This window comes from Callospermophilus lateralis (genome assembly GCF_048772815.1).
Source record: "Callospermophilus lateralis isolate mCalLat2 chromosome Y unlocalized genomic scaffold, mCalLat2.hap1 SUPER_Y_unloc_1, whole genome shotgun sequence".
Lineage (NCBI taxonomy): Eukaryota > Metazoa > Chordata > Mammalia > Rodentia > Sciuridae > Callospermophilus > Callospermophilus lateralis.
Window position 1 is genome coordinate 588,656 of NW_027510163.1, and position 27,245 is coordinate 615,900.

At 44.9% G+C, this 27,245-nt stretch overlaps 1 protein-coding gene across 1 annotated transcript; it reads right to left on the minus strand.

Moving 5' to 3' along the window:
* Positions 1 to 630: 630 nt before the first annotated feature.
* LOC143639912 (uncharacterized) lies at positions 631 to 17,796 on the minus strand. Its single transcript, XM_077107941.1, has 5 exons — positions 17,232 to 17,796; positions 11,021 to 11,211; positions 2,868 to 2,994; positions 2,624 to 2,684; positions 631 to 1,882 (listed from the first exon to the last, which is right to left on the minus strand). Exons 1-5 carry the CDS (start codon positions 17,794 to 17,796, stop codon positions 694 to 696), a joined length of 2,133 nt encoding a protein of 710 aa, XP_076964056.1. The 3' UTR covers positions 631 to 693.
* Positions 17,797 to 27,245: the final 9,449 nt, after the last annotated feature.

Genomic DNA, 27,245 nt, shown 5'->3' on the forward strand with positions numbered 1-27,245 from the left:
GAGACGGGAAGCTAACAGGATGTATCAATCCTCCACATTCTGAGGGTCCCCCCCCCGCAGTGTGAGTGAAATGGCTATGAAGGCAGCAGGGAAAATGGAATGATTTTCCAAATTTTTTACATTTAAAGCATTATTCAGTTAGATGTGGTCATGTATGCCCTTAATCCCAGAGTCTCGGGGAGCTCAGGCAGAAGGATCACAAATGTGAAGCCAGACTCAGCAACTTAGGAAGACACCAAGGAACTCCTCAAGTCCCTGTCTCAAAATAAAAAGCAAAAGGAATCTGGCTCAGTGATGGAGGGCCCTCAGACTAAATCCCCAGTACAATTTATTGATAGATAGATACATAGATAGAAAGAGAGATTGATTCATTGATTCTGATATGTAGCACTTTCTTCTCTTTGTGACAATACTGATTTCCCACATTTCACATTCAAAGAATTTTTCTTCAGAAAACTTACTACATATTAAAAGTGAAACTTTATTAACAGAAGACTTTGCCAATTGTTTTCATGAGTACAATCTCTCTGCATGAAGTGTTCCTTCATGTAAACGAAGCTGAACAGATGTAACAAAGGCTTTTCCACATTGCTTCCAATTATAGAGCTTCTCTCCAGTATGTGTTCTTCCATATCTTTGAAGGTCACTGGAACTAGCAAAGGCTTTGCCACAAAGCTTACAGTCATAGGGCTTCTATCCAGTATGAAGTTTTTTATGTGAGTAAAGGCCAGAGAAATAAGTGAAGACTTTTCCACACTGCTTACATTCATAGGGCTTCTCTCCAGTATGTGTTCTTCCATGAATCTGAAGGTAACCAGAAGTAGAAAAGGCTTTTCCACACTGCTTACATTCATAGGGCTTCTCTCCAGTATGAGTTTTTTCATGTGACTGAAGGTAACTGAATCTAGCAAAGGCTTTGCCACACTGCTTACATTCATAGGGCTTCTCTCCAGTATGTGTTCTTCCATGTCTGTGAAGGTTGTTGGAATTTGCAAAAGCTTTTCCACATTGCTTACATTCATAGGGCTTCTCTCCAGTATGTGTTCTTCCATGTCTGTGAAGGTTATTGTAATTTGCAAAAGTTTTTCCACACTGCTTACATTCATAGGGCTTCTCTCCAGTATGAATTTTTTCATGTGACTGAAGGCTAGAGGACTGAGTGAAGCCTTTTCCACACTGCTTACACTCATAGGGCTTCTCTCCACTATGTGTTCTTCCATGAATCTGAAGGTTACTGGATGTAGTAAAGGCTTTGCCACACTGCTTACATTTATAGGGCTTTTCTCCAGAATGAGTTTTTCCATGTGTGTGAAAGTTACTGGATCTAGAAAAGGCTTTTCCACACTGCTTACATTCATAAGGCTTCTCTCCAGTATGTGTTCTCTGATGTATTCTAAGTAAACTGGGATAAGCAAAGTCTTTTCCACATACCATACATTTGAAATGTGCATTCCTCATGTGTGGGATCCTGTACCTTTGAAGACTTGTGTGTGAAATAAAGGATTGACCACCTTGTTTACATTCACAGAGTTTCTCTCCAGAATAAGCTCTTTCATGTCTTCTAAATAAAGAAGAGAAATGAAAGGCTTTCCCACATACCTCACATTGAAAAGCTTTACCTCCACTGTGTGTTCTCATGTGTCTTTGGACATCTGGGAGAGAAGATGAGGCTTCACCACATTTTTGATATTCATAGTGTTGCCACCCAGTATGAGTATCTTCATGTCTTTGAATGTCACTGGAAATGAAGACTTTCCCACGTACTGTACTTTCATAGGGTCCATCTCCAGTTTTTGTTAACACTTGTTTGTGAACACTTTTGAGAGAAATCAGGGATTGCCTATACTGTTTAAATTCACATGGCTTCTGAGATGTGATCTGCCTATGAAGGAATGAAGGGCATATGAAGTCTTTGGCACACATATAACAACCACAAGGATTTACTCTAGTTTTCTTTTCTTTTTTGAGAGAGAGAGAGAGAGAAAATTTTTAATATTTATATTTTAGTTTTTGGCAGACACAAGATCTTTGTTTTTATGTGGTGCTGAGGATTGAACCCGGGCTGCACACATGCCAGGTGAGTGCACTACTGCTTGAGCCACATCCCCAGCCTAAATTTACTCTATTAAAAGTTTTCTTTGTCCAGTAAAGAACTGGAATCTCATTGAAACTTTCCCCACACTATCTTCTTGGCCGTTGAAGTTTACCACATGTCTTCATTGAAGAATGACCAGCACATTATCAATGCTTGATTCATTCATGATTTTATAGTTATTTATAGGTCCTAGGCTTATGTTACTACCAACATCAGGTAAAGGTTAGGTTTCCTGATGTGTTCAAATTGTCTGAAAGTCAAGAGATTGAAAGGAAAACCCCCTTTGCAATGCAGCCTCTCTATGGTGATTATCCAAATAGTGATATTCACATGCAATTTCATATATTTTTGGCATGTCAAATACTTTGAGAAGACTGAATATCTGTAATAGCTAAGTATATATTTCTGGGAAAAATATTATAAGAATAAATACTTCTCAAATTGTGCATACTTCTTGGGTTGGTCTATTTTAAAAATTATATGACATTCTCAGATTACTTCAAGAATTTCTCTTGTGAGTACAATTACCTTAGAATGCTCTCAAAATTTTTGATCTCATCTTCAATGTTCTTTTCATTCCATTTATTTCCTAAAATGAGAAACCAGAACAATCTTTATGAATTTTTAGGAGACAGAATTGTTTGTCAAATCGTAGGTGCCTTTTATGCTGCAATAATTCAATAACTGATTCCCTTTTTCTGTTCTATATAAATGACCAAAATAAACATGAGTTCTCAAGTAGATTAATTTTTAAAAAAAACTTCATTATTACCTATAGAAGCCAGGTTTCTGAGGGCTTCCAGCATCACATCTCTGTAAAGGTTCTTCTGGGAAGGATCCAGAAAAGCCCACTCCTCCTGGGTGAAGTTCACAGCCACATCCTCCAAGGTCACTGAGATCTAAAATATCCCACAAATGTTTACTGTTGGCCAGGAGAGATTGACAGGAGAAGAAATATATACTCAACATGCTTGATGTCCTCATGAATCTCTGAGTCCCTGATTAATTGTATGATGTGGTCCATCAAATCCTTCCTGCAGACATTCCACAGACATTCCTCACAGACATTCCAGCACTAGAATTGGGCCACTCAGAAAGCAAGCAACTTAGTGTTTTACTCCCTTCCTTTGATGAGTTCACAGGAAGTGAGACAGGCTCCTGGGTCACTCCTAACTTCTTTCTTGGTTTCACCTCTATTTCAAGTCCTAACAACCTTCTGTCCAGTGCAGAGCTAATATTGGCAACCGTGATAGTACTTACCCTTAAAAAAGAAACTGAATGAGAAGGAAATTGCTGGAATTACAAAACTCAGAGTTTAAGAGAGATTCTGCCAAACACAGTGACTCACTGTGCCTGCACAGTTAATATAAACAACATGGCATTGACTGATCTCTTGATTCCTTGTGACAGTCTATTGTTCCATCTTTAAAGAAATGTCTAGAACACCCCACCCTTAACTTCCGAACATGGATCACTAAGAAGTTTCTCCTACAGACAACATTTAGACAACTTTACACTCAGGTTGTCACAATTTGTGAACTGGGGATTGAGTTCATCTTTTGTGATTACCCCAACAGAACAACTAGATGTTTGCAGGTACATTTCTCCAGAGAAAAAGAAAAATTAGTCAAATAGTAAACAAGCACAATGATTAATAAACACAAAAATTTGATGGTTTCTCATGATTACTGTTAAAGCAGAATATGGTAAGATGAAAAGATGGAACATGACTTAGATATAAATCAATACCCAAAGATGTCACCTTGTCCAAACAACAACCTTGCAAAGTTTTATAAGTCTCAGCACAATTTTATTAATGAACAGCCGACACTAATTTCTAAATCTCATAGCAACAGTGAATGTACATCACTATAAAACTCTAGTGAAAAGCAGTCACTTCACTACTATAAGTTCATGTGGCCCATAGCCATGCTCTGCTCAAGACACTTTGATCAAGATTGGGCCACGTGTGCACTGGATGTCTGTTGTGAAAGAGTTTCCTCCTGCCTGTAAGGATGGTGGTGCAAACCTAAGACAGAAGCATTTGCAGGGTGGTAAAGAAGCAAGGTTGCAACCCAGAATCCTCACCTATCTAACACAATTCGGGTGGGAAACAGGTCACTGCATGTACAACCATAATAATACTCGATGTCTGCAGTGTGATGGAGCAGCCAAAAGATCACCTACCAGAAGGTGCCCCTGCCACTGACACCCAACCACACTCAAGGACTTAAAACATGTCACATCCTGCGCAGCACAGTATCAGCAGAGGTGAGCAAGAGACCAAGAAAAAGCCTTCAGTGGGCCAGCCTTCACAGGAGGGAAAGGTGAGTGACAGTAGATGTCTTGGATATGGATCACATGATGGTCCAGGCAAACTGAAATCCAGGTGGCCAAATGCACTACATCCTCAATTCTGCAGACAAAATCCATTTAGTATATGTTCAAATGTGAAACACTAAAATACTTTTAATGAGCTCACAAGAAATTTCATGATATTTATTTATTTGTGGTTAGAAATATTTAGAGAAAAATAAGCAGGGATTGAACATAGGGCACTTAATGACTGAGCCACATCCCCACCACATATGCCATTTTGACACAGCACTCAAAAACTTGCTTAGGACCTTGTGAGAGGCTGAGGCCAGCATTGAAATTTATGATTCTCCTGCCTCAGCCTCCCCAGCTAAGGAGAATACAGTCATGCACCATTGCACCTGTGGAAATTTAGTTTTGCAAAAGAACAAGTTATACATTTCTATACTGATGAGAATAAGGAAAAACATTCAACACTCATAGCAAAATGACGCAACAGGGAGCCTGGAACCATCTCTCTACTGCCATGAAGTAGAACAGAAGTGGAAACACAAGCCAAACCAACAGAAAAACAATGTCATCATGCCCCAAAGTCCTGAAAGGTTCCCAACAGGTACTTGAAGCAGACATATAGAAGAATGCAGAGCAGCAAGCATGGTGTGACCTTCACTAGCCCTTCAGACTGACCCTCTCCGATGCAGGACACTGGCCTGAAATCTCAGTGTGAGAGCCTGGTCACTGGCTCCAGACTACATGCAGCAGCACATCTTATCCAAGTTTAGGCAATTCCTACTAATATCACCATGGAAATATCTTAATGTCTTAACACCAACTCTCACTCATCTAAGTCAGAAGTGATCACTGTGAAAAATCAGCAGGAATTCCTTAGAAGGATAAACAAACAACCTGCATCTGGCAAGAGCAGCAAATTATTGTCTACCCACAACCACCACCTAAAATTTGATCAAGAAAGCTTCAGAGAGTTTCTTTTAGAAATCAGGTTTCAAAAACACCCAGGTTCAGGAGGCTGAGGCAGGAGGCTGGCAAGTTCAATGCCAGCCTTAGCACTTAGTTAGGCCCTTAGGAAGTTGGCAAAAGCCTGAATCAAAGTTAACAAAAAAAGTTAAGAAGAAAGGTGCTGGGGGTTTTGTTCAGTGGTTAAGCACCTGAGGGTTCACGGCACAGTATGCTCCCCCAAGTAAAACCACGGAGATTTCTGAGGAAAGAAGGAAGCTCACACAGTCCAGGAGGAAACCATTCAGAGAGGCCTATGACACTCATGCTCAGCAGTGGTTGCGCACAGGCTGGGTTCTGCAGAGCAAAGGGACGGCAGAGCTTTAAATAGCACCACTGTGTGTTAAAGCAGAGGCCCCAGCACAACTACCCACAAAAACCAGACAAGGGAGGTTTTGCTGTTTCTACTCTTCTTCTCTAGTTTCTGGTGTATGGAGAAATGAGGCCGGGGGACACTGAGATCTAGCAGCAATACTTTATTGGTGACACCACAGCCCAGAAAAATAATTTCCAAAGCCTGGGCCCTGAGTACAGCAGGGCTTTTACTTTTATACATAAAAACTTTTGAGGACATCCAGGCAAGGGAGCTGGGGCAATATACTGGAGGGAGAATTTTATATTTCTTATATGAAAATAAGCTTGTCAATGGCCTAATGACTCAGCTCAGACATATTACGGACTTTTACTATGCTCAACCTGAAGAGGGATTGTTCTTTCCCTGCTACTTTGTTGGCTGCTCATGCTACTGCATTACAGGTACCTGTAGCTGCTGCTAGCCTGCATGGTGAAATGTTAGACAGCACAGCTCCTGGGTGTCAGCCTGCAAATCCAGAGCCTGTCATCGCTGAAACTGTTAAAGTTTCCATTCTGTTCAATGACCCTAGCATTCGGGGAAATCTTTCAAAAGAGCTGAACACAAAATATTTACTAAACAGAGCTCATAGACATAGTCTCTACACAAAGGCATGAAACCTTCAACAAACAGGACCCACATTATAGGAGAAAAGAAAGAAACACATTTTTTTAAGTTGTTAATGGAACTTTATTTATTTATATATGGTGCTGAGAATCCAACCCAGTGCCTCATGCATGCTAGGCAAACGCTCTACCACTGAGCCACAACCCCAGCCCCAAGAAACACATTTTCATTCACTTATCAAAAAAAAAAAAGTACAAAGAATACTGACACACAGGAAAACATAACTCATGAATGGAAAATAAAGCATATGAAATTGACCATCCTTGAGTAAGATAAGACTCCAGAATCCCTGGGCTAAATTTTCTTTCTATTCATTTATTTGTTTATTTGTTTATATTTTGTACCAAAGATTGAACCAAGGGTTGCTTAACAAATAAGCCACATCGACTGCCCTATTTTATTTTTAATTATTTCTATTTTGACAGAGGAATTCTCTAAGTAGTTCAGCACCTAAGTTGTTGAGGCTACCTTTGAACTTGGGATCCTCCAGCCTAAGAGTCCTGAGCTGCTGGGATCAAAGGGATGTGCCACTGTGGTGGCCCTAGGCTAAACTTTCATTAACTGTCTTGAATTATTAGTAGGCATGCACCTAAAACAAAACCAAAATACATCAGGCAGAGACATACAAAACTTCCCAGGACAATGAAGAATATATTGCTACATTCGGAGACATCACCACAACTCTGTTGGTCTGTGAACATGTAGCAGAGCAAGAGACAGGAGGGCTTCGCTGGACATTAGTCAACAGTGAAAAACACAGCCTTCTCAGAATCACAGTAAAACTCCCCAGAACATGCCCCATTCTGAGCCATAAAACTCACCTCAACAAGTGTGCAATGCAAGTGAAATCCCAAGTAGGCTCAAAGAAGATGAAAGTTCAGAAATCACATCAGAAGCAGCTGGAAAACCACTAAGAAGTGGGAGATGCAACACAGGACTCTAAACAGACACAGGAAGAAGAGGTGACTAAGGGGCAAACTTGACCATGTTGAGAAAAATAAAATGTACGAGTCCAACATGGGAAAACAGCATGGATGGTGCATTGGGGTCTCTGCAGCATCCAAAGCACATTCCAGAAAAGAAGAGATAAAAGCAATCATTGAACCTGGCATTTAAGGAAAGCAGAGAACGAAGAGCAAGGTAAGTGTAAATTAAGCACAGGCAGGAAACATAGGGTGTTGGTGAAACCATAATCAAGAAATCAGCAGTCTTCAAAGCCAAGTTCTTCATGAACATCGGCATCACTGACAAACTAATATGTGGTTATGGAAACAGAGGACAGGAGTGAGGTTATGTCTCAGTGTAGAGTGCTTGCCTAGCACCAGTGAGTCACTGGTTTCAATCCTTTCCACCATATCAAAGTAAATAAATATAACAAAGGTATGAGAAACACAATAACAATAAACAAATAAGAAAACCAAGGACCAAAAAACTACACATTAGGATTAAAGTAGCCAGTGTTACCACCCATGGGCTCTTCAACAATATCATGAACATGTGCTTGACACAAATCTGATAACTTAGAGGAATTGGCCCAATAATTTGAGAGAGACCACCTTCTACAACTTACACAGAGAGATGAATACACAAAACATATGAGCCCTTGCCTACTGAAGAAAATGACTCAATAACTAATTCCCATCAAAAAAGTGAAAGGTATGGCTCTTAGACATCATACAGGCTGCCACACAAACTCCAGAACAGCCATAAATTTTATATTTTTTTTCTAGAATGCAGAAACGGAGTAAACACTTCCTAATTTCTTTTGAGGCATATGCTACAATATTATCAAAATTATGAGGAAACTATGAATTACTCCCATGATCATAAATGCAAAATACCTCCACAACATTATTCAACTGAATCAAAAAAATAACTAAAAAGAACTATATACCAAGTCCAAGATGTTGAAAATAATGGAGGCTATGAGCTGCAGAGAGGAGGTGTATGATACTATGTTTAATTGCTCACTTAAAATTGTCACCTTGATCAGATTAGGAGATATAGATGTTTAATAGGCTTCTGGGTATGTCCATGAGGGTGTGTCTAGGAGGGATTGGCATGTGAGATAGCAAAGTAGAAAAATGGGATCCTGGCTTGGATGGAATAAAAGTTGGAAGAACAAGGCAGCAGCATCAGAGCAAGCTGGATTCTTCTCAAATGGCTCTTCCACTGCTGCTGTGATCACCTGAAAATATCAAAGTTCCTTTCTTCACTCTTTCAAAGCAGATTCTGCCAGGAATTCTGCAGGGAATTTCCAAAAGCACTGGATCACAGGCTAGGGGAGCACCATCAATCCCTCTTGTACTGAGCCTTCAGTACCTTGGACTGTACATCTTCTACTTCTCTAGGTCTCAAGCCTGCAGATGACCCAGCTTCTGGTCATGTAACCCATTCTAATAAATATCCCTTTTGTAATTATACTTCCTCTCAATTCCTTTCATCTACAGAACACTAATATACTATATAAGCCTACATTTGCTCTAAGAAATGAACTTTATTTAATAAAGAAGTGCATAAACTACCACACCGTGGAATATTCATAAATATATACATGAGAAACAATATTATATACTGTATACCTTGTCCATAATAATGCAAGAGTAAAGGAAACAGGAAGAGTTATGTATGCAAATATCAAAACCATAAAGAAAAGCAGGGAAACTTATTTTCACTACTGTTTCCTTTTAGAGAGTAATGGGTGATTTATCTTTAAAAGTCACTATAACTCCTGGTGTAGTGGTGTGCACTTCAAATTTTAGTAATTAGGGAGGTCAGGGCCAGAAGATGACAACACTGAAGCCAGTCTCAGCAACATAGCAAAGTCATCAGAAATATAGTGAGACTTGCCCTTAATCAAGAATTAAAATGGGGGAAAGAGGCTGTCACTCAGTGAGAGAGCACATGACTAGCATGTGTGAGATACTTGGTTTGAAACTTAGAACTACAAAAAAAGGGGCTGGGGATGTGGCTCAAGTGGTAGCCCGCTCGCCTGGCATGCGTGCGGCCCAGGTTCAATCCTCAGCACCACATACAAACAAAGATGTTGTACCTGCCGATAACTTAAAAAAAAAAAAAAAAAAAAAGAACTACAAAAAAAATTCAGCAAAATTAGGTAATGTATACATCTACTACTAAAACAAAATTTAAAATATATAAATAAACAGAAATAAAAAACACTGGGGATGTGCTCAATGGTCAAGTGCCTCTGGATTTAATCCCTAGAGAAACACCCACCCACCAAGAAAATGCTTTCACAAACTTGAAACTGTTTTTTGAAGGATAACAAGCATGAGCAAGACCCTGGATTAAATCCCAGCACTCAATACATAAGTAAATAAATCAATGATAGTCCATTGTCTTGGGCTGGGGAGTGGGCACGAGTAGAACATTTGCTAACTATGCATGAGGTCCTGGGTTCAATGTGAAAAAGACCACAAACACACACAGTCTCTCACACACAAAGAAACTATACTAAAATACATCTCATGAATGACAAAAATGATTATTATAGAAAAGGTACAAATGAGAAGCATAAAATACAACAAAATCAATAGAAACACAATATGATTTCTTACCAAGCGGATTAAAGAGACTGAACTTCCCCATGATCTACAATCTCTGAAAAAACCCTGAGCACGCTGTGAAATCCAGGGCCAAATGTGCTGTGCTTTTTGGTGAAGTTAAGAGAAACTACTTCTGAAAATGGAAATACTAGACCATATCTAAGATTAGTCAAAATGCTGCACAGATCACAATGACTGTAGACAGAGTATTTAAGTAACTCCCAAATTTCATAAGCTAACAGTCCAGCTCCCAATGGGGTGGCCCAAGGACAAGGCACTTATTTTTAATACCTGTGGCTGAACCCAGAGGCAGTTTACCACTGAACTACATCCCAGTCTTTGAAGTCTCACCAAGTTGTATAAAGTCTCCATAAGTTGGCAAAGCTGTCCTCAAACTTGAAATCCTCCTCCTGCCTCAGCCTCTGAAGCAGCAAGAAGTTCAGGTGTGCACTACTGCAACTTGCCATAAATCGGGATTCTTAACAAATAGAAATGTATGTAGACTTTTCATAAATCTACTTCTTTCTTTCCTCTTTCATAATATTTCATCATTTGGTTCTGAATAAATAACCTTGGGCCTGAGATAAGTGAGCAGGTCATTTCAAACTGACAAATGCAGAAATGGCTGACGCTGAGGGAGCAAACCTGTTAGGCTCAAGGGGCAGGAAAGATCCCTGCCAGCTGGGACACCCTCACATCTGGTCCTGCCCACTGAAACATTCCATGGTCACTCTCCTGGGAGACCTGGACCACGACTCCAGACTATGAGGCTTTTCAGGTTTGCACAGCTCTGCACTGGGGTGTTTGGATTTTATCCTCCTTGAGTTTTTACTTTCATGGTGTGAGAGAATGCAAGGGTCAGGAATGACTGGTGACCTGGCCCCTCAGCACCAGCATCCACAGGCTGACTGTCCACCTGTCTCCAAGGAATGGGAACAGGGCTTGGGGAAAACAAGATCCCAAGAAGTTAGCTGTCTAGATGAAGCTTGTTCCAGGACACTCCTTAGCCCCAAGATCACATCTGAACCCCCAAGACGCTGTACCTCACACCTTAGGGTGTCCTCTAAGAAGAGCTGACTCGGGGCCTAAAATTCCTTGTACCATGCAGGGCGCAGGACAGCTGCGGGCACATGGTGGCAGCCACAGGAAAGGATAGTGGCTGAGAACATAGGACTCTCTGAACATAGGACTCTCTTTTCCAAAGAACACCTGGCTGAGAACATCAGATTTGGTGTCTACACCTAAAAAAGATAAACAAGAAGCACAGGATTTTTGCAGGTGTGAACTGAAGTTCTCTATGAACTTGCTCTGTATCAATGAACCTTCAGACCACCTGACTTTGGGGAACTAGACCACCATGAGGTATAAGACAGGGTTCTGTATGGTTGGCAACAATTACCTTGGGCTCTCTTAAGCTCTTTCAAAGCCAATTACCTTAATCTCTGTATTAGTCCACAATTCTCCAAACAAATGAATTTCTCAGAATATATTACCAACCTTATCTGACATATAACCACCATCTCCCAAAGCTAACAATGTAATAACGGACCTACAGAAGAAATTTCCCCTTTTTTATTGTAGCCTCCCATCTGATGATCCGACCAATGCACTTGGTTAATGTATTCATGCATAACTTCCTTTTACAAATGTTCCTGTCAGTCATGCACAGTGGGGCGCAACTGTAATCCCAGCAGCTTGAGAGACTGGGTCAGGAGGACTGCTAAATTCAAAGCCAGCCTCAGTGACTTAGTGAGGCCCTAAGGAACTTAGGAGAGATTATGTCTCAAAATAAAACATAAAAATGGCTGTGGATATGGCTCAGGTATTACCCCTTGGTCCAATCTCTTGTATTAAAAAAAAAAATGTGATCTCTTCCAGAGTACGACACATACATCATTCAGAATAAGTTAAAATCCATGTTCATGAGGATGCTCATTAATATTTGGGTCAAAATAAACTATTTTTTCAGGTATGATGGCCAGTGCCTTTAATTCCAACAGCTTGAGAAGCTGAGGCAGGAGGATCAGAAGTTCCAGGTGAGGCTGGACAACAAAGCCAGATCCTGTCTGAAAATAAAATTTAAAAGGGTTGGGGATAAAGGGCAACAGAATGAATCAGACATTATTATCCTATTTTCATATATGACAACATGACCGGTGTGAATGGACATTAGGTACAACCAGAAAAAGAAGAAGTTACAGTCTATTTATGTATGATGTGTCAAAATGCATTTTACTGATCATGTATAAGTATTAAAAACCAAGTAAAATAAATAAATAACTTCTGCCCAAATCCACAAAACAATCAATCAAACAAAAAAAGGGCTGGGGATGTAGCTTAAGATTCAATATCCATAGTACCAATAACCCACTGCCTTATTTCGTTTAAAGCAGCTATTTACCAGAACACAAGATGTGCAAAGTGACTATTCTTTCCCCTCAAGTATGATATTCAGAAACAAAAGTGTTATTCTTGCCAGAAATAGTGGCACAGGCCTGTGATCACAGGGACTCAGGAGGCTGAGGCAGGGTGATCACAAGTTGGAGGACAGTGTCCAAAACAAGTGGTAAAGGATCTATTTTTAAAAAACGGGGGCGGGGGGGTGCCTGAGGATTTCACCGATAAAGCTCCTCTAGTTTTGATCAGCAATACAAAGAGAAAATATTCCTTGCAATACTTCACTAGAGGAAAAGTGAAAACTAATAGACTGTTCATTTACAACACAGGAAGAAGAACAGACATTTGAGAGTGATGGGAAGTGGAGAGGGAGTTGGCATTTTGGAACGCAGCAGGCAACTGCAAATGAAGCACCTACAGCAGCCTTTGGAGGAACTAAACTGGGGGAAGGAAAGTGGATTTGGGATCCTGCTTCCTACATATTTGGAAGAGTGGGTGTGGGCCACCAGCAGGGAGGGGAGGGGAGGGAAGCTGGAGACCTGAGCAGTCCATTCAACAATGGAAGCCGTAGGAGGGAGCCCAAGGCCACCTGCCAGGGAGAATTGGGCCTCATGCTCCACAGCTGACCTCAGGGACCAACCCACCCCTCAGGCCCAGGGAGCAGAAGCCCAGGGCCATACCCCACAGAGGACTAGACCACACCCTCTGCACCAATTTCCGGCACCCAATACCCAGCTCACCCTGCGGGACCAGTGGACAGAGGCATAGGGTCAGTTGCCAGGGAGGTGACTTCAAGGTTCTACCATCCATTCCAACCCCCAGGACCAGGGGACAGAGACCCAGGGCAACCTCCAGAGGAGACTCCACCAGGCTCTGCAGCTCATCCATTTGCAGGGCCCTAAGGCAGGTGCTGACCGTGTGCCTGCAGCCCTCCTCACATACTCACCATTTTTATCTTCCTTGGGGACCCGGAGTTCTCTTAAGGAACCTCTGAGCACCAGAGATCTCCAGGACACAGGCTGCTCAGAATCACCGAGGCCTTTTGGGCAGAGCACATAGGGCCAGGAAAGGGAAGAGCCGAGTTGGTGAGGAAGAAAAGCCCAAGAGATTACAAAAGCCCACCCTTCCCCTGTGTTCAGAAACCTGATTGGACTGTTCCACCCCAGCATCCCTAATGGGCCACCTCCAGGAATACCTCTGCATTGTGACTGACAGCTAAGGTCATGCAATAACTATCTAAAATTCCCTAGAGTGACAGATCCTTGGTCCCAGCCCTTTTCAGGTGGAGAGTCTTTGCTGGGCTGGAAAAAATATCCAAGTTAGAAGCCTTTGCTTGGAACTTGGTAAGGATGGGATTGAGCTATGGCTTGGTGTTAACCTCACCACGGAAACAAAGAACAATTAACAAAAGAAGGTACTTGGGGAGCCTGAGGCAGGAGGAGCCCAAGGTTCAGGTCAGGATCTACAGTGTTACCTGTGTTTACTGTGACGGGTCCTTGCTTCCCCAAATGCTGAAGTATAACACCAGAGAAGCACGTGGAGAGTGGAAAGTGGAAGGCTTAATTAAGGGAGAGCAGAAAAGATTCACCCCCACCCCCCAGGAAGAAGGGAGTGGAAGGTAGGAATCCCTGGAAAAGGGAGGTCTTCTCCCTTTTATACCCAAGGTCATCTTTTGTCCTCCCACATTCCTGTCCTTTATTTCTCTTTATTGTGCATGTGATGGGGGCTGCAGGTGGAAGGCCAAAGGGTGGGAAACTGGTGGACTGGTGGGGCTGGGAGCAGAGATCTGGGCAGGAACAGCCTAGGGTGGTTTCATTAGCATCTCCCTGTTTTACTGAGAGCTACTTCATTAACCCTTATTTAGGACCTTCCTAGGGTCATGGGACATTAATATTTCAATTTCTCAAATGTTTTTCTGGTTTTCCCAGGCTCAGATTAGACTCCATTTTCTTTATGGTTCCAGTTGGACCACATTAACCTAGCTGCATAAACTCTTCTCTTTAAATCTGGCTTCACAAACAGGGAGATCCTAGCTAAAAATTAATTAAAGAGGGTTGGGGATGTAGCTCAGAGGTCAAGCCCCACAGGGATTATTCCGCAGAACCTCAAAGAAAAAGATACCTATGTACATATATATAGTATCACCTGGTGCGACCTCAGGCCATAGTCTCAAATTTTTTGAAACAATATTTAAAGATATCACACATATATAATATCTAAAAATAAAAACAGCTTGACAATTATTTCAGTAATTCTCATCGCCTTCTGCCCCCTGATCTTTTGAGGAGATAGCCTGAGCTAAGAAAGGAAGCAATTGGTGTTGGTGATTTGGCTCAGTGTTCTCTCCCCAGCAGAATGGGGGTGGAGGGGGGGAGTCAATTCCCTAAGGCAGCAATGCGGAGTTGAAATAAAATGAGCACCTTGTGCTTAATGTCCATGCTCTACATTCCACTATTAGGGAGTAGTAGTAAGCGACCTGACTCTGGTGACCCCACACATCAGGTCATCTGTTTACCCCAAATCCAAACAGAAAAGGTCATGATGAAAAGCAGGAAAGGAACTTTGATCAGTGAAGCTCCACCAGGAAGACAAGGACACCATGTCCTTAGCCCTCTCTTCAGTGCTGTCTAGGACTCTCAGGTTTTATAGAAAGGGCAATCAGTCATACGCATGTGTGTAGAGGGCACACTGTATGTAGGCGTGGTGTCATCTGTGGCTTCAGGCATCTGTGGGTCTCATAAAATGTCTGTGAGCTCATGGTCACGTGCCCTCTTGACACACTTCACCCCACTGCACAGGCTGACCTGAACTGACCTCTCAGGAAGCGTCCCCCTCCCTTGTCACTGCTTCAGAGGCACCAACATTTTCAAGAAAAGCCACAAGCCCACCTGCTCCTGCCTGGTAAGCACCATATCCCTAGATGCGGACCCAGGGCTCTCACTTCCTGGGTTTCAACTGATAGTTACACCAGAAAGAAACAATAACCCTGCTCAGCTGGGCCCATGAAGCCTGCATATGAAACCCCACTTGGGGCACATATGGCCTGTGGTGTTGATACCGCTGGTCACTGGTGAGGTTTATTTAAAAAGAAGTAACATAGACTTTTCCCACAAGGGAGAAGGAGGCCACAGCTGGTACCCTGGTATACTGTCATTGTCGGGCACAGTGGGTCATGCCTGTAATCCCAGCGGCTCAGGAGGCTGAGGCAGGAGGATCACAAGTTTGGAGGCCAACCTCAGCCACTTATGGAGGTCCTAAGCAACTCAGGGAGACCCTGGGTCTAAATGAAATACAAAATAGGGCTGGGGATGGGGCTCCATGGTTAAGCACCCCCAGGGTTCTATCTCTGGTACCAAATTTTAAAAAATAAAACTATGTAAAGTGGCATGTGTCCTGAATGAGGATTTAGGCAGCATTCACATCGTAATAAGAGTAATAAGCCTTAGGGGCCATTTGTGTTTGATTTAAAGAGGGTGGACATGGGTTATTAAGAAAGAGTAGACCATTTAAATGGGTGTCATAGGTGTTCTCCGATTGCAGGACTGGGGTCCAGGGGGGTCCTGGGCTCTGTTCCCCCTGGAGGACAGTGATGGGCAGGTGCACTATGCAAAGTTGTGACTGCCAATCAGAAGAGGTAGATGCAGCCTTTGGTAGCACAAGCCTGCAGGCAAAGACCCTGGTACCCGAAGTGGACTTCCCCCCCACGGAACAGGGCGGGACTGTTGAAACAGGGCAGGGCTGTCGGATGAGCTGTATTTGCAGAGAGAAGAAGACAGGGCAGACAGATAAGGAGATGCCAGTCCCTGTGACCATCCCCCAGAGCCAGGGCTGCCCGGGCTTGTTCAAGGACACGGCATGTCCCACCTGGTTGATCCTGCCAGGAGCACATGCTTGTCCCAAAGATCAGGGCCATGCATGTCTAACAAGAATGATGGTCTTCTTAATCTGGCTGAGGAAATTGCTAAGCAACCTAGTGTTCAGGATATGGCCTGCACACTTCTGGCCGCTTTTAGCCAAGTTCATTGTGATATTCAGGAGCAGAAATCAGGGCAGAAAGATTTGAAAAACTTTAAAAGGCCAGAGTGAAACTGAGGCCAAGGGGCTCATGCTCAGAGTTTGCCTCAGTCTCAGGGAAAGACTTTGCACTTGGACCCTTGGGTCATCTTGAAACTGTCCACACTGTGGGGACTCTTGAAAATGCACTTTTAATGTATTTTGCATTGGGGGGTGAGCATGAACTTTTTTTTCTTTAATTTTAATTTATATTTTAGGTGTAGAGGGACACAACACAATGCCTTTTATTTTTTTTATATGGCGCTGAGGATTGAAACCAGGGTGCCACCCGTGCTAGGCGGGCAGGCTACCGCTGAGCCACCATCCCAGCCCCCCCCCACCCCAGCATGAACTTTTAGGGCTTGGATGGAATGTGATGGCTTAGATATGAGGTGTCCCCAAAAGCTCATGTGTGAGATCGTGCAAGGACACTCAGGAGTGAAATGATTGTGTTATGACAGCCTTGACCCCATTAGTGAATTAATCCCCCTGAAAGCTGGTAGGCCAGGGGTGGGCGTGGGGTTGCGGGTGCGGTGGGGTGAGGTGGCTCCACGTCGATGGTGTGCGGAACCCAGAGGCCTTTCCTCAGTGCTTGGCTTTGCTTTCCCCACTCCAGGCAAGTTGGGGAACACGGGATGCAACCAGGTGACCCGGTTACACTGTATCTAAAGGTGCCACCCGTCAGAAGCAAGCAACCTGCTTACATTGTACCCAAGGCGATGCCAATCAAACCAACAAGCTGGTTACATTGATTCCAAGGCCATGTCCCCAGGCTTCCTGGGCCCCCCCAGGCCCCCCAGCCCTTCCACACCTGCACAACTCTGCTTCTCTCCTGGGATATGCTCAGCAGGGCTCCTTGGCGCCCCCTGGTGCTGAGAGCCATGTGCTTCCTGCAGAGTGATTGACAGCCAGGACCTGCCGCCCTTGCTCCTGGGGACCACCAGGTCCTGCTGCATCATGGCCAGAGGTTTCTGCACACAGCCCGGTGGCAACAACAGGACCATGAGTACAACGAGGTCCTCTGCAGACCCAGACACCCAACACCCTGCGACGAGGCCTCTGCTGACTCCAGACAGTGCAAGATGGCTCCGGAGGTCACTTTTACTAAGTGAGACCCGTGTCCCCACGCCTAACTCCAAACCCGGGTTCCATGAGGTAATGGGCAGAGGCCAGCAGGCCTGAAGGAGCATCAGCGGTCGCTGAGCCCCTTCCCCAGCAGCTGGGCACCCTGCACAACCTGTGGGGGACATGGCTGCAGCCCTGCTGCGGCCCCTTCCCCCTGTGCTGGTGCGACATAGAAGACCAAGGGCAGTGGCCATCTGCGTGGGAGGAGCCGGAGCCCGGTCCATACAGCTCCTCACGTTGACCTCAGGCATCCGTTCGGTGGTCCAGGACCTTCGCAGGTGAGATTTGGTAAAGGCATTCCCAATGTACTATATTTGGGGTTTCTGGTTCTAACCCCATCTGTAAGTCCTGGAGCAGATGGAAATGCAAATAATTTAAATTTGCAAATTAAAAAAAACAAAGACCTTTTCTCTACCTCCAGCATCTGAGTAGAGGGGGGTGTATTTTCAACAAACACCCCACTCCCAAGGAGTCAGGGCAGCCCAGATCTTTGAGAGGCTCTGGTTTGGTTTGGTAAAAATGCAGAACTGATTTGGAAAAATGAATAAAAGAGTATCCGTCGCAGCGGAAGAACCAGGGCCCGGCCAAGAGCACCATCACCGGAGGTCCCCAGAAAGAAGACCCTTGGCCTTGGGTCTCCTTAGTTTACTATGCAGATACCCCAGACCCTGCGCGCAGCCCTGGAGCCGGAGTCCGAACGCGGAGCCTGGTGGAGCTGGATTCCCACCAATTCTAAGGGGCGGGTGGGGCTGTCCCAAGACCTTGGTGGGAATAAGAAATGGCACCGCCCTGGCTGCCTGGGGCTCACCGTGCTCGGTCCCCACCCGGATTAAACAGCTCCCAAGCCCCAGCTTCCCTGGGAGAACCTGTTTCCAGGCGCCACCCGCGAGGCTCAGAGTTGGGGGTTAATCGGATTAAGCCACCAGGGTCCAGGAGCGCGCCCCCAAACCCAGTGGGCGGAGACGCCGGCGCGGAGGTTGGGGTGGATGGCGCGCCCAGGTCTGGGGTCCAGGTCCTGCGGCGGCGCCAGCCGCAGCCTTGGGATCCGCGGAGCAGAGGGGCGCACGCGGGACCCGGGGACGCGGTCCCACTCAGGCCTGGGGAGGGGACGAGCGACGGCCCCTGGGGAGGAAGCGGCGGTGCCCGGAGACGCAGAGTCGCCGAAACCCAGTCCCGGGAGCGGAGAGCAGCGCTGGGGTGGGGCGCAGAGGGAGGTGGGGGGCCGAGCAGGAGGGGGGGTGCAGGCCGAGGAGGAAGGGGGCCCGGGTCAAGCCGCGGAAACTGCGCCCGCGATGCCCAAGAGGACGCTCCCAGGTCGAGCGGGGTGACACGCCCCACCCCGGGGCCTCGGAGACTCGCCTCCCCACGCTGAAATCCTCCGGCCTCCGAACCCCTCCAAGACCCGGTCCCTGCCCCCTCACGGCCCGTGTCCCCCACACCAGGTCGGCACAGATGCGCTGGGGTGTCCCCCCACTAAGACCCGCTCTGCCCCTCCCATTCGGAGCCGGGACCCCTCCCCAACTACATGCCCCTGTCCCCCTACCCAACCAGGGCCAAGTCCCACAATCTCTATAAGGCACGTCCCCTTGTCACTCTGACACGACTGTGACACCCCCCTCCCCCCCCCACACACACACTTTTTAAGACTCGCAGCCCGATGCCCTAAGAAATCGAAGCCCTCCGCGTCCCGTCCGGGTCCTTCTCCCCCACCACGGACTTGAGTCCCCTCCCAAACCATCGCCTGTCACACACACTCAGTAAAACACAACCCTGCCCCTCCTCCGCTGAGACTCCAGTCCTGTCCCTCCCCATAAGGCCGTCTCGCCCCATCACTCCCTGACAACCACCAGGCCGCGACCGGGGACTTGGCTGGAGCCCCCCGCACGCCCCGCGCCCCCTCCCTGATGCTGCTGGGGAGTCCCCAGGAACAGTCTAAGCCACTGCTGTCCCGCTCCCGGGCCTCTCTCCCCTCCCCCCAGCACTAGGGCCGCCACTGCACCCCGGCGCCGCCCCTTCTCCTCCTAAATCGCGCCTCAGTCCGCTCCTGGGCCGATCTGTCCACCCAGGGGCAGCTCCGGGGTGCCCAACACTCAGGCCTGCCCCTGTCCCGCCCCCAGACGGCCAGCCCCCCACTCTAGGGCACGCCCCATGCGCCACCCCCAGCACGTCCACACCAGGACACGCCCCTTGCACCGCCCCCTGCAGTCCACTCCACCCTCCAGGACACGCCCCTTACACCGCCCACCTCGAGGCCTTGCTTCCCCCTAGACAGGTTCCGCCGGTTCCTTCCTCTTCCCCCGCCCAACCCCAAGTCCGCCGAGACCGCCATTACCAAGGCCCGCCCCTGTCCCACCCCCAGCACGTCCAGCCCTCAACATGAGAACACGCCCCATCCTGCTCCAGGGCCCCGAGTCCCCCGTCCCGCACCAGCGCAGCTCAGCCCCCAACACCCCCACAGCATGGCCTTATGCCCCCCTCTAAAAAAACGCGGGTGGCAGACCCTTGACTTTCCCCCATCCCCGCCCCCCACCCCAGCTGGGTCCCCCTCGCAGCGCTAGGACATGCCAATCACCCTCAGGATCCTCCAGGCGGTCTACTGGGCCTCCGCGTCCCCCTCCTTCCAGCAATGTGAGGGCCTCCGGTCCCCCATCCCCACGGGCGCCGCCTCGTCCTCTCTCCCCGCGCACACGATCTACGGCATCCCCAGCCCCTTCCCTCCGGCTACCCTCCCCTCCAGGGCTTGTCCCGTGCCCCGCACAGACTGTGACTCCGCCCGCCTGCCCTCCCCGGTTGCCCCACCCACAGCGCGTCCTGGACAGCGGAGTCCCTCTGGGTCCTGGGGCGATTGGAGCCCAGGACCCTCCAGTGATGCTAACCCGAGGTCTCTCCGGGCGCTTGGCGCTTGGCCCCCTGTTCTGACGCTCAGGGACTCTTTTCTCTGCCAGCTGCACTGCGTCTCTGGGGTTGCTGTGAATCCCCCATCTGTGGTTTAAAATCCTAGTGTCCCTGCGGTCTGGTTCTCCCTGCGGCAGGCCTGCCTGCTGCTTGGCGCACCCTGAGCTCCGTGGCCTTTGGGCCAAGGATCCCGCTGACCATCAACTGCCTCCTGACCCACAGAGGGCACAAAAGGCAGGCCCAGGGCTCTGAACCCCAACCCTTGCCACGTTCGCCTGTGCTTTACTAAGAATTAAGCTTCAAATGACCTTAACATGGGAGGACTGTAGACAGGTCTGGTGACAAAAAAAACTCAGAGACTATGTGTCGCTGAAGCTGAGAAACTGATGTGACTCCATTTTTGAGAAGCCATCCTCAACCTCAGAGCAAACCCTAAGGAAAGGATTGTGACCCTGGTCCTTGGAAAGACCCACAGAGCACTCCTAGGCACATGCCCACTCTGCTGAGTTGTTTATCTACAAATAACAGAAGAGATCTGCTGCACCAGGTGTCCCTGACTTAGGCTAGGTGGCTACCCATAGCAACCCCCTAGCAGCCACCAATCAGCATGTGACAGGGAAATACCTGGGATGCCAGATGACCCTCCCAGTAGTTTATAATGGTTGAGAACATATTAGGAAACCATGTAATTCAGCACATACTCCCCTTGTGGCTTAAACCAATCAGTTCAAATGAATCCCCCTCTTGTACTAACCAATCACCAACTTGTTCCCGCCAGTGAATGTTCTGATCGTGTTTTAGAGTTGTTTTATGATCTTCCCGTGGTGTGTGATGATTTGCTAAGAGATGCTATGATGCATGTGAAGTCCCTACCTTCCCCAAAGAGTGTATAAAACTGCTGCAAACCCTGGGCTCAGGGCCTCTCAGCATCACCAGTTGCTGTGTGCATGTGGAGGACCGAGCTAGCTCACAATAATCACCTCTTCACTGCTTACATCGATCTTGGTCTCTGATGGTCTTTTGAGGGTCCCGAATTCGAGCATATCAAAGCCAGAATTAGACAGGCAGTGAGTGTAGACAGGTAAATGAAGTCAGGTCGGATCTAGGAGGCCCATTTTGAGTGAGTCTGGCAAGTTGGAGACTGTCCCCTGAGGGATCTTATCAAGAACCTGCCCCCTGTTGCCAAGGTAACCTGTCCCAGGAATTGCCCCTCCCTACAGGGAGCTATAAGCTTGTTAATGTGTCCTGGGCTGCTCCAACTAGCCCTTCCCCCTTCAGCTCACCTGTTTCCCACCTTTGGGCCAATCCAGCAAGCATTCCTAGGCCTAGTCACTTATGAAGGAAGGAGAAAGATAAGGGGGAGAGGGCAGGAGTACACAGGAATCCCAGGACATACTGTTGTAGGGATAAATGAGGCAAGGCACCGAAGATAGCAGGAAACAGTTTCATTTGGCTGCAGCCAGGTTCAGAAGGCACAGCTTTTGCTGTAATCAATCAATCCCCCTAACCCCAAGTTCAGGGAGTTTCAGAGTTTTATACCCAGCATGTAAGGACAGGGGCTCAGAAGTTCACAGAAGTTCACATAAAAGCAGCTTTTTCTCTCACTGTTCTGGGCAAGTTAACTCTTCAAGAACAGCACCTGAGAAGGAGAGAGCTTCTTCTCCCCTTTCTTTCCTCCCCCTGCCAGCTGTTACCATGGAGCCCAATTGTAACTTATCTTAAAAATGTAGACATCCCTGTGAAGCCCAGCTCAAGACCAGAGGCCTTGTTTGTACACTTCTTCAAAGTACTATGCTGAATGCATTTGTGATAACTAGTAAGGGGGTGTCAGCACCTGGAGTGCTGGTATCTTCTCAGCCAGTGGCCAAGTAAACAGAGTGACATGAAAATAGGAAGTTTATCTACATTGAACTCTTTTGCTGACAGTCCTAAAATCAGCCGTGGTGAAGATTTCTGGCACCTTGATTATACGAGTGGAGGTAAGGCCCAGCGGCATTGCAATGTTTTTGCTCAGGGCTTAAAGGTGTGTCCAGAGTGGCTCCTGACATAGTCCCTCTTTCTTAATATTTAAAGGCAATTGGGGAATTATGTCTTCCACTCACTGGATTCATGGTCCGAGGTCATGATCTATTGAGACACCGAAGGAATCAGTAGGAAACATATCATTTCAAAAATCTACCAGGTGCAATGATCCAACATATTTTTAGGATTATATCATTCAATTAACATGAAAAGAGCCAGGTTGTTATGATTACTTTGCCAAATATTCATCAGAAGATTTTTCATCGTATCCCAGTCTCATTGGGAAGCACTGTGTTTGGTTATGGCAACACAGACATATTTAATTGGCACAGCATTTAAGCCTTTCCTAAAACCACACAGCAGAGGGCTCATTTGTACTATTCATTAAAGTGGCTTCTAGAGTGTTCCACTTAGTTCCAATCCTTCCATCAGCCCTTATCTGACTATGAAGGATCTTGGAAGTAATTTAAGTCAAATTATTAAGAAAAATGGGGCTGGGGATATGGCTCAAGCGGTAGCGCGCTCACCTGGCATGCGTGCGGCCCAGGTTTGATCCTCAGCACCACATACAAAGATGTTGTGTCCGCCAAAAACTAAAAAATAAATATTAAAAAGTTCTCTCTCTCTCTCTCTCTCTCTCTCTTTAAAAAAAAGAAAATTCATATGTTGGGGCTGGGGTTGTGGCTCAGGGGCAGAGTGCTCGCCTAGCACAAGTGAGGCCCTGGGTTCGGTCCTCAGCACCACATAAAAGTAAATAAACAAAATAAAAGCCATGGTCCCTTTAAAAAAAAAAAGAAAAAGAAAATTCACATGTTGTAAGTGTTAAAACATAGCCACAAAGGCTGTAGTTGTAGAAACAAGGAATAAGATTTAAAGTAGTGATAAACCCAGCCTAATTTCCTCTTCAGATTGGGAGCCATCTCACCACAAAGGCATGAAAAGTTAATTTCAGCTTTACCCTAAATTACTGCTATTTCTGAACTAGCTTGGAATGCCTGCCTGTGCCTTGAACTCACCCAGCCCTGGCTTTCCCTGGCCAGATAGCAGCCCTCTCTGAAGCTCTAATGGCGCCTCATAAATTCTGAGATCAGGACCAGCTAAAATATCAACTAGCCTTTGTGCTATACTTATCAAAATTTCGTTATCTGTAAGTTCTCAAACCCCCCTTTGTGTAACTTTCTGTGGTACAAAGCTGCGCTCTTGGAGAGCTATGGGGCTGTCTTCTGTTCCCATGGGTTACAGTAGACACAGCCCCAGCTGTTTGGAATTACCAGCTTGCTTTTATTTGATTTCAAGTGGAGTCGGGTGGTCTTTGCATCGTGGTTTAACAGTAGCCACTTCAAGGATCCTGAGACCAAGAGCCTGCCTAGGCCCAGTTAGTTGGTGTGCACCTATTTCGAAGCCTGAACGTTAACTTCAGCAGACCACAGCTCTGCAAAGTGAGCTGCAATAACTAGTGATGCAATAAGACAAGTTGTATTTCTCCCATTTAAGGAGTCTCTCAGGTCTGTCAGTAATGCAAAATTCTACAGGGAGAAGTTAAGCATCAAAACGTCCTTTTGGGTGCCTTCTCACTGGGCGTTATAGTTTCTAGGAGTCACGGCAACCTCATGTAATTGCTCTTGTCCATTCTAGGAGACCAGCCTGAAATGTATCCACCACTTCTAGACACTTCCTGTTATACTGGCAAGACATGTGCACAACCATCCACTTAGGAAAGGTGCCAGTTTCTGCTGTAGATAACACATTGGTGGATGTTTTATGTAAACAACTGGCCTAAGTAGGGAAAATCTATTTCAACAATTTTTCTATTTTGACAATTGTCCAGATAGGTGAATACAGTCTTAATCCCTAAGGACCAGCATGATTAGCTGGTTTGGGTTTCTTATATGCTTTTGTTTTTCTCAAAAGATACTTTTAGACAGCCATCATATGTCATGGGATTAACATAGGTAGCTGAAAATGATAGTCAATATAATTAATATAGATATGTGGGTGAACTTTCCAGTCCACACTGCAAAACACATTAAAAGTGGACTTCAGAAATGGTCCACAGAAGTCTCTTTATAATTTTTCCTTCAGTGACAAGCTCCTGAAAGTGCATGGCTATAAACTCTGCAGCTTGGAGATTGACCTTTGTATGCCAGGTTTTTCAGTCATTTTCATGATGACAGGTTTGGCTTCTATCCTCTGAAATCTGATTTAACTTTCTAAATCATGGTCACCAGCAGTAAGACTCTCAGTATCATAATAAAGAAAAAGATTTGAAATATTTATAACATCTAGTGTGCACTTAAGTGGTCCAGTTTTTCCCTGATTATTAAAAAAAATTGAGTAGAGGCCTATAAGTCATAGTATCAGTAGTTTAATTATAGACACTAGAACAAATATTTAAATGGTAAAAAAAAAAATTTACCATTCTTAGTTGGTCATGAATTTTAACAAAAGTTATTTAAAGGGACCATGGCAAATAGAAGTATTATTAAATGTATGATTTAATTTTTCACTTCAACAGAATTATTAAAAAATGGAGAACATAACAAAAATTTATATTTTAAAATTAGCACTACATGAAGTCCAAATGACTATCTTAATTTAGAATGAAGTGAGACAGAGTTTTAATTGAGGATATTCAGCCTTTACTAGGGGCATTTATATATATATATATATATATATATATATATATATATATATATATATATATAGAGAGAGAGAGAGAGAGAGAGAGAGAGAGAGAGGTTTCCAGAATAGAAAATACATGTGTTTAGTAAGCATAGGAAAGATATCTTGTTTCTTACTACTAACAGAAAAAGGAATTAAAAATGAATAGAATTTTGTTTACCAATCTATGAAAAACTCTTTATTTTAATTAAACCCAATGTTGACCTAAGCAGGGAGAGTTGGTATCTCAAATATTTATGGGTTAAAAACAAGTCAACAGTATTGTTTAAGACAGTGATCTAATTTAGAATTTTATATGACATTGATCTAGGGATGACATTGAGGTATTTATGTCAAAACAATCTTTGCATATAAAGAAAGAGTTGTATGAGCCTACTTAATAACTTTATTTACTGTAGCAAAATTAGCTCTCATAACTATGCATAATCTGTGGCTTTACCAATTCTAAAAATATCAATGCATGCAGGGCATTGCCTCATATCATTAAAGTTGAGAAAATGTCTATCATGTTAACATTTTTTATTGCAATAAGCCATTGGCTCTTGAGCTAATTTATTTCTGTCTGATATTTTCAAAGTAACTATTTTTAGAGTGTTTTTTTTGTAATAAACTGTTGATAGGGGCTCAAAGTAAGGCCCTGTTTTAATGTTTTAGGGTTTTCAAGGCTTTTTTTTTTTTTTAATAACTTAAAAGGGGAGTAACATGTTTATCCAGGAAGCATCTTCCTCCTGGAGCCAAGACTAGAATTCCAGACCTTTTCTATCTCTATGTTTTTGGTTTTCCCATTTGGTCTCCATTTAAACTGTTGTGTAACATCCAACCTTGGCTAGAACTATGTTAACCTCTGTGAATCTCTTAGAATGTCTAGGGCTAAATGGACGATAAACTCATCTTTTGAAAATGGGTGTCTCCCTATAAATTTAGGGTTGTACTGTCCTTTTGATCTCTCTAGAAAATAATAGGATTTTCCCAAGGACTTACTATAATCACTTCATAGGCATCCTGTTCATCTGTTGGATATTAATCTACTTGGGGGACAGGTTGATTCCTATTCTGTGTTCTTGGGACATGGTTAAGATAAATCTCCTTTAAAATAGTTTTTAAGATGGCCCTCTATTTTAATGTTTAGCTAAATAATAGCATAATATGTCAGTAGATAAGATTAGAGACCTGGCATGGATTTTGAAATATTTCTATGTATGAATTTGGATCTCTTGAAAATCTCCTGGAATTTGTTTTTGTCCATATTAAGTGAGAGAGGTCCCCTTTGATCTTACCTTCCAGTAGGTAATTTTTTAAGGCCTTCTTTGATGATAGTAGTTCAGGCTAGATATGAAAATGAGATATTTTTTATTGATCATTATCATTTTCCAACGTGCACACACACACACACACACTACTTTATGTGTTGCATCCAAGGAATAAAACACTCAAGGTCACTCCAGGTGAACTGCGCTGGTGCAAAATAATCACACAGAGACAGAAACATACCTTTTTCTTTGGGTTCTGTGATGGTTCTTCTGACCCAGATCCCATAAAGGAGGCAAGGCAGGCAAGAAAGAGAGAGAGCAGGCCTTGAACCCACTTTTATTGGGGAGAAGCCATTCAAATGAAGCAAGGGGTCAGGCTTCAGGGGGTTGAGGCTAGCTTCCTGATGTCTTGCTCTCAGCAGATTGACCTACAACTTGGAAGGCCACATCCATCTCATGAGCTGTGTGAGAATCAAAAGCAGAACAAAAGAAGGGGACACACAAAGGGAGCTTCCATGGAACATTCTATCCCAAGAGCAAAGGGGCAGGATTACAAAGAAATAGGTGAGTGCAATTCGACCCCAGTGGGTATGTCTACTCCTAAAACCATGCCCTGATATCTGAGCTAGAACAATGCCCAAGTCACTATGAAATGTAGCGATTGGTCAGAGCCCCTGCAGGACTTAAAGATGTGTTCATTCAGGACAGCTCTTCACATACTCCCCATTTCTTAATAAAAAAAAATGGGGTATTATATCCTTCAGCCACTCTATTCTTGGTCAAAGGTCATTATGATCTATTATTGAGACACAAAAGAAATTAGTAGAAAATATAATTTCAATAACATACCA